This window comes from Brienomyrus brachyistius, unplaced genomic scaffold (assembly GCF_023856365.1).
Source record: "Brienomyrus brachyistius isolate T26 unplaced genomic scaffold, BBRACH_0.4 scaffold62, whole genome shotgun sequence".
In the NCBI taxonomy this organism is placed as follows: Eukaryota; Metazoa; Chordata; class Actinopteri; order Osteoglossiformes; family Mormyridae; genus Brienomyrus; species Brienomyrus brachyistius.
The window spans coordinates 565,826-574,212 of NW_026042337.1; the positions used below are offsets into that span (position 1 = coordinate 565,826).

The 8,387-nt window shown below is 50.8% G+C and overlaps 1 protein-coding gene across 1 annotated transcript in view; it reads left to right on the plus strand.

The window, feature by feature from the left end:
* The window catches only part of LOC125725183 (ras-associated and pleckstrin homology domains-containing protein 1-like), a 55,752-nt gene extending 51,460 nt beyond the window's left edge, over positions 1 to 4,292 (plus strand). The window contains 4 exon segments of the mRNA XM_049001892.1: positions 13 to 134; positions 136 to 156; positions 989 to 1,609; positions 1,611 to 4,292. Coding sequence (XP_048857849.1) covers positions 13 to 134; positions 136 to 156; positions 989 to 1,609; positions 1,611 to 3,107 — 2,261 coding nt within the window. The 3' untranslated portion in view covers positions 3,108 to 4,292.
* Positions 4,293 to 8,387: the final 4,095 nt, after the last annotated feature.

The following is an 8,387-nucleotide window of genomic DNA, read 5'->3' on the forward strand; positions in this document are numbered from 1 at the left end:
ATCCTTTAACAGAGTCGCACTCCAACCACTCGACCCAGTCGGACAGCGGCGTGTCCGACACTGTGACCTCGGGCCACGTCCGCTCCCAGAGCGTGGTCAGCTCCATCTTCTCTGAGGCCTGGAAGAGAGGCACGGCAGGCTGAGGACACCGTCAAGGTGGGCCCCGCCCCCCTCCAGTTCTCAGCCTCTCATTGGCTACTGACCCCCCTCACCCATGTCTGTCATTGCAGGCCTGCCATGTCAGTCTCTCCCCTTTGTATTTCACTTCCTGTTGGTAGATTTTAGGGATTCCTGTGAGTGACTAGAATTTATTTTAGCTGTCCCACTTTTCGCGAAGCTTGTGCCCTTTGTGGGTAAAAAGTGGTGATTCTCCATCCCATAGCCGTTCCCATGTCTTCCATCTCTGCTTGTCAACCCAGGGGTCAAAGGTCGAGTCTCATTAGCAGGATGACTGAGTGGCAGCTTCCTCCTGTCTTTTGTCACCTGCGCAGTCACCCCCCCCCCCCCCCCCCGTGCCAAACAGTCAGGCCAGATTCTGCTTCCCCATGGGATGCTGCACCCTGGGTAACGCTGGGGAGACCTAACCTGATCCACGGGGGCTTAAATCTTTAACCTTCCATGGTCTCCCCCCCCCCCGCTCCAGATCATTAGGCATCCAGTCAATCAGGTGGATAGTGAATCGCTATTTTCCTGGGACAGCAGTATCAGCAAAGTAATTAATTGCAGCTGAATTCCACACGTGACACTCCTGAGGTGTTTTTGCCTGTAAAGTAATTACAGTAATTAATTATTTAGCTAAACTTTGGAATATCCAGTTTGGTCATTCAGCTTTTGGAAATAAAATTAAAAATCAGAAGTATATTATCATAGTCATAACACGCACATACATGTATGACCCGCATCAGGCTCTCTCTCCGGGGCCGTGTTTGGGCTCCGGTAGAAGTCGTACTCTGACCGTGAACATCTCGACGTTCTGACGTCTTTGCAGGTGAGGGTGGATTCCTGCAGGGGCCCCTATCCTCCTCCGCTGCCGCAGATGCCCCCGGTGACCCAACCGCCCCCACAGAGTCGCAGCAGCTACCCGGCCATGTACCCCCAGGCGACCACACCCTCTCCACCCCCTCCCCCCGCCCCACCGCTGCCTGCCTCCGCCCACCAAGCAGCCCTGGCCCCGTTCACCAAATACAGCACCATCTCGCGGATGCAGGGCATCTCCCACGCTGCGGCCGCAGCGGCGCAGTACCGCCTGCCCTCCCTCATCCAGCAGCCGCCAGCGCCGCCCCCGCAGTCCATCAAGCCTGTGCTGCACGGCGTCAACGCAGCCAACGTCCCACCACCTCCCCCGCCCCCGCCGCCTCTCACCATGCCCACCCCTGGTTCTGCCATGGCCGTGCTGAAGCTGGGGCCTCCCAGCCCCTCCCCTCAGTTCACGCCCCCAGTGCTTAGCCAATCCCAGCAGCCGCCCTCCGCCGTCGCCATGGAGAGCGGGGGCATCTTCCCTTCCCCCCCTCCAGCCCATCCCATGTACCAACCGCTCTGCAGCAATGGCCACCAGGATGTTCTGGCCCAACGATTTGCCATCCTGCCCCAAGATTTCCCACCCCCCTCTCTGCCAGGAGGAGTCTCCTCCTCCGCCGCCTCCTGCTCTAACGCCACCTCCAGAGCCTCCTCAGCAGCCAGTGGTTCCGCCCCTCGCACCGTCCAAACTGTTTTATGGTGGCTTCCCCCCGCATACTGCTCCCAAGCCCTCTGGACCGGGCCTCCCAACATCCCCTGTATCTCCTCCCCCCCCAATACAGCCCCTAACCTCACCTCCCAATGCACCTCCAACCATGAAGAAGCAGCAGAGCTACTCCGGGGGGGGCACACCCAGCCAGCCCCCACCCACACTGCCTAAGCAGCTCAGCTTCTCCTCCAAGGCGCTGCCCCTGTCTACCCCCATATCAACTGCCCCCTCCCTGGTGAAGCAGATGGCCAACCAGTTTCCAAGCTCGTCGCCACCAGTACCAAGCACCTTAGAAAGTTCTAGATATTCTGCCCCCCTGTCCCCCCCAGTGATCAAAACAAAACCCAAGTGGCAGCCAGTAGGCCAAACCCAGCAGCAGTCACCGGAGTTCCCGCCTCCCCCCCCGGAGAGCAGCCTCGGCTTCCCGCCCCCGCCCGAGCCGGACACCCCCACTCCACTGCCCTCCTTAAAGAAGTCCCCCTCCGCCTCCTCGGCTGGCTCCGGTGGGCGGAAGCCCCCCCCGACTCCCCAGCGCAACTCCAGCATCAAGTCCAGTAGCTCACTCGAGCACCAGGAATACAAGAAGGTGGAGAACCTGGTGAGTCGCTTTGGCCAGACGCCCACGCCCACCTTGCCAGCCCCCTCCTCGGGGTCTCCCTCCAAGGAGACCTACTCGGCCCCCATAGCACTGCCCAAACCGGGCAAACTCAACCTAGCGAACCTGCCCCCCGCCCTGCAAGGCCAGGTGGGGCAACACGCCGAGCCCAGCGGTGAGTTCCCCTCTCCCCCTCAGGACTTTGACTACTTCCCCCCTCCCCCGCCCGACTCGGAACTCTTCCCCCCTCCGCCCCCCGTCGCAGACACTCCCAGCGGTGCCCCTCGAGTGGCTGTGGTTAACCCTCAGCCCCAGGTGCCCTCTGCCCCAGTCCCCACCACCTGGAGTCAGAGTTCCATGAAGAAGAAGACGCCCCCCCCAACGCTGGCCCGGCGCAGCACTCCCACCCCCGAGCCGCAGCTCGTCTCGCCTCCGGGGCAGCAAGGGCACCCGCCGCATCTCGCTTCCCCGTTGCCCCCCACGTCGCCCAAAGGCACTCTGTCCCTCCAGCCTAACTTCTTGGAGGACCTGAACCGGACCCTTAAGCGTAAGTCCGTCACCCGGCACGGCTCGCTCACCTCGGCCCGCATCTCCACCAAGCTGGAGCCGGTGGCCACCATGGACGACATGGCGCTGCCCCCCCCACCCCCGGAGCTCTTACACGAGCACAAGCGCAAGGGCGGCTACGCTTCCGGAAACATCTCAGGCTATGCAACACTTCGGCGCGGGCCTCCCCCGGCACCCCCCAAGCGGGACCAGAACACCAAACTGACTGGGGAGTGCTAATGTGTGTGTGGTTGCGTGTGGGGGGAGGGGGTTCTCTGCCCGATTTCTCTGTTCCTAACCTAATAGCTACCTTATTATGCGAAGAGCAAACCAAACGTTATAGCGGCTTCCCTGTGTCTTTGTGCAGCTTCCTAGCGAGTATAAGCAGCTAGCGCCTGCTAGCGGGACGACGACTCCTTACATGTTTCGGTGTTTTGGTACTGCATGGACTCTGGCGAGGACTTTACAGGGATGGGGGGGGGGGTGTATGTCTGTGGTAGAGTTACTTTTTTATGTCACATTATTTAATATGCTTTTTAAAATTTTTCAGTTTTGTCCTTAAAATCTGCAGAATAAATTTTAACAGTCTGTCACAGGTGTTTGGGGAGGGGGGGGGTAATCCTGCGGATTCAGTGCCAGTGTGTTGGGCATGGTCCTCCCCCAGGACCAGCCCGCACCGGTCACACTGGTGGAGAATGGTTTCAGGATGTGGTAACGGGGGGGGTCAGCTTCAGCTCTTCAGGATCCTCGCGCCCCTCCCAGAGGACTGTAGAAATGTGATTGGCCAATTTCCTTTTCACACCGGATTGGCTGGGATCCATTCAGATGTGTCACATAAGTAGTAAAAAGGGATGTGTTGACTGTTAATAATGTGGAGATTAAACAGAAAGAGGTGGTCCGCCGGCACCCGCCGATGGCCAGTCTGGTTTCCCCATCTTCTGTCTCTGATGCCCAAGACGGCTTCTGCAAACAGTGTTGTCGATCACGTCGCAGTCTGTCTGTATATAGAGCTGCTGTTCCTGCCTTTATATGGCTTCCTTTGGCCTGCCTTCGTGTGAGGGGTGGGGGGGCACTCTGAGCCATAGGGGTGTCAAATGCTCATCCCGGTACTGGGAACACTGTATGAAAAACCAAGTGGGGGGGGGGTTTGATTAACCTAGGACTGATTAATGTAACTAGTGCTTCATGTAACCATGCACATACATTCCCTGTTTTTATTCAAGAATAGCTATATTCATATCTATCGCCATTACTGTTTTTCATGTCTGCAAACAAACCTTTAAGCAAAGTATTAAATTATTGAAGTTTAGTATCTGAACTAGGTGGCCAAAGGAGCTATTTAAAGTCAGGAACATCCCTTAAAATATAAAAATTGGAGTAATAGAATAAAATGCATATAAAGTAAATATAAATGTTTAAATCATACCTCACAATGTCCCAGTTCTTCTTCGTTCTTCTTCACCGTTGCTGGAATCTTCCTTGAGGATTTTAGATGAGTGTCGCTGACCTAAAGTGAGACGTGCTGCTCTTGTCTGAAGTGTTTCCCCCTCCTGGGCTGGGGGCTGGAGGCGGAGCAGCTTGCTGACCTGCGACTCGCATTGTTCTCCGCTTATCAGATTAGGGAGAGAGGGGCTGCAGTGGCTCAGAACAGCCATGCAGGTATGGCTGTGGGAAAAAAAAGAAGCCTTGTTTTTAAGAAATGTTTTCTACTTTTTCTGTTGTGAATGCCTTCCCATTTGTGCAGAAAAGGCCCCACGTTATCTTGGGAAGAAATATCAAGCTTTCTGCTTGACAGCCTGCAACTTTGAGGGGTTCCAACCTGAAAACCAACTTGTTGTAACAAGTGTTTTATATATAATATATGTAATAAAGTTAGAAGCTGAAGTGAGACAGAGCTGTTTAGAGAGAAAACAGATCTTGTTCAAGCAGTAACCAGTGTCACAGATATCAATACAGTAAGAGACATCCTGTAATTCCCCCCCCCCCCCCCCCACTGTTCCACACAGTAAAATTTTGCCAACAATATCTAGTGTGCCGTACAAACTACATGAATGGTACTTGAGGCTTGTTTCATGTCCGTAACACGGCAGAAGCTGATTTCTGTCGTTCTGATAAATATTCTCCTAACGTCTCTGAAGTAGGTGTTCGTCTCACTTTTATCGTTAAATATAGCAGTTCAGGTGGCCGTCGTCCTTTTCTTATGAATATTAAGCGCGTCGAAGGAGACAAGGAGAATATGGATGTGGTCTCCTGGGTAATTTTGATGACATGAAAGTTGACCCTCTTAGCAGTGGGAAACGGCTCCGACCGTCAGGCAGGTATGTGCTGAAGACTGACATCTCTGCAGACTGGAATCAAGGGCTTCCTGCAAGAAGGTAAATGGTAGATGTTACCTGTGAACCAAGGGTAGCCATTTTGTAAGGGATATGCAGGGCTGTGCAAAAGTCTTAGGCAGTCACAGAAAATGTTTAAAACTCTTTATCAGGGTAGTAACCATACATTTCCTCAGGAAGAAAAAAAAAATCTTGTTTATTTTTTCCAGAAGGTTACTGTCCGCTTTATGGATGGCTAGTAGACCGCTGATTTGGTTCGTAGACCTCTCCTTAAGGGCACCTCAGCCACTGACGTTTCTCTATTAGCTCAATTAATTACCTTAATTTGTTAAATAACATAATAAGATATTGATTATCCATAAGAGTTGTGCTAGTGGCCGAATAAGAAAAATACAGGGGGTGTATTGGATGGTTGCATGGCTGTAAATGCTGGTGTGTCTTTAGGAGAGATTTTGAACTGCTGACAGACAGCTTTTTAGCACCATAAAGATCTAAACATTTAATTTAACATCCTACGGCTTTTGCGCGGTATTGCATACCTTATTATACAGATTTATTTCAATTATTTGAAGAAATTTCATTCAATTTTCAAGATATCTAGACATAATTTTCAGGACATATCGAGTAGCCTATAATTTAAAATGTTTTTGTGTAAATGGTTGATTCCTGGAAATACAGTCACTGCTGTCCGCTTTAAAATATCCATGAATGATTGTACGCTCCGGTTCAAAGAAGTAGGTCAAACGTGAATTGCACAACATTAAGCTTTGGGGGTTTTTTTTGCCCAGGAGTGTATAAATGGTCACGCAGGTGTGCAGATCAAACATTCTCCAGCTCACATGCAGTGTTAGGGCGTCTGTCCTCCGTACCTGCTATCGTACATTTGATATGTTACTTTCTGTGCTTTCCCATTTCCATTGACTTTCGGTCGAGTGGCTCAGGACCGGAGATCAGTGGCGTCTCTACATTAGAAGCCGATGTGCTCGGGCCCCAGCAGATGTCGCTGTTCAGCAATGCTGCGCAACTTGATTCAGTGTAACTACGTATTTTTCTTCACAAGTAATATTGTTGGGCATTAATTACATTTCACAATGGTGGCGTTGTCATGCATTCTAAATATCTTGCTCTGTTATATCAAAGTCGGGACTGCCCCTAACTCTCTTACTTTGGTGCTTAAAGGGCCAGCACGTCAGCGTTTGTAAGTAGCTGAAAACTATGCGCATGTTCTCCGCACTTTCAATAATGAGCTGCGGGGCACGGTCAGAATGGCTCCTGCTGATGGCAGCCAATAAAATGCTAATCGATTTGACGAACGTCATTGGTCTAGCTGTTATGTCAGTCATTGCTAGCAAGGAAATAAAATAACTGAAATTGACACATTATTAAAAGTTGGATTTAGCAGCTTGCCATTAGGGCAAAAGGGGATTTAAAGTTCGCCCAGATGAAAGGTCTTTTGAAGTAGTTATCGTCGCTGGTGACTGTTTTGCCTTGTGACTGTAACCTACGTACCGTAATGCAATGCATTTCCCTGCTCTCTTTAATGTTGCTTTGGATGTGTTATAACAGTGATAATTTTCTGCTTAGTAAGTTTGGATTTGTAACTCAATGCGGTATAACAGGGTAAAATACCAGTTCTGCGAGTTCGAATGCTGTTATTGATAATGCTACACATATCTATATCTTCGCCTCCGCTTACTGCTTCCCCTGTTAATGTGTGATTGTGATTTAATTGATGTGCGTTTGTATTGGTATTTTGCATGCTAGTGTTTTGTTCCCCATCTGCCAGAGACACTGCTGTATCAGGGTACAGTACGTCAGGTAGTGAGCGCCGTGCGGAGCTGGTGTGTGTCTGATCACGCGCACTCAAATTCTCCGTCAGAACACGTCCATTACGCATCAGTTAGAGTGAACGTGGCCTGACCTCCGTTTCCAAAGGACAGAAGTGCCAGGGTATAAAGCCAATCTTGGAAGGATTTGTTTTTCTCCCTGATTTCCTGGTGAGCCTTCTTAGTGTGATCTTATTGGACGCCCTGTCGGTTTGTGGCAAAATACAGGGACTGCGTGAAAATGCTGCTGCTTCAGAAGAATTAATATTTACACTTTTGGATAATCCATCCATCCATCCATCCATTTTCCAAACCGCTTATCCTACTGGGTTGCGGGGGGTCCGGAGCCTATCCCGGAAGCACTGGGCACAAGGCAGGGAACAACCCAGGATGGGGGGCCAGCCCATCGCAGGGCACACTCACACACCATTCACGCACACATTCATACCTACGGGCAATTTAGCAACTCCAATTAGCCTCAGCATGTTTTTGGACTGTGGGGGGAAACCGGAGTACCCGGAGGAAACCCCACGATGACATGGGGAGAACATGCAAACTCCACACACATGTGACCCAGGCAGAGACTTGAACCCGGGTCCCAGAGGTGTGAGGCAACAGTGCTAACCACTGCATGCCACCCCCGTTTTGGATAATCGTTGCTACAATTAAACAACAGAGAAGATATGCTAACAATTCCGTGGTCTTAGAAATCTCTTTTGGAACTGAATCAAAGTGTGTATCAGCACTCCTGTTTCCAGGCATCGAGCCAGTGAGGTATGTGACAGAACAGAGTGAAGTGGGGGTGTTATGCAGGGCAAGTGAGTTGTGATTCTAGCAGACCTATGAGATTTGGAAGGTTGGTCCGGGCTCTCGACCGACGGCAGCGTGATCAGTCGCTGGCCACGTCTCCACCTTTCGATATCTCGAATGTATACAGAAGAAACGCCACCCTACCATTTTATTTTGGGCCAGACGGCCTTGTCGCTGCGTTTTCGTGATTCACATAATCAGTTGCTTTCCTTATATTGTGATCTCATCTGTAACTTAATGTAAATATGGAAGGCAGTGTCGCACACTTCCACGGTTGGAGAGTCGAAATCCTACCATCACTGTATGTGTGGACATTCCATATTCTGCTTATGGTCATGTGAGTACCCCCCCCCCCTTTAACATTATATTTTTGACAGTTATCTTCCCCCATAGGATAGATTTCCATAGTTTAACATGCCTTAGCAGCATATTTCATACTTTCCAACAGTCTATTGTTTCACCCTAAGGTCTGAAGTTAGGGTTCGCAAACTAAGGCTAGGGTTAGGGTTAGAAAAAGTTTGCTATTTTTATTCTTCTCATGGTCATGTGGG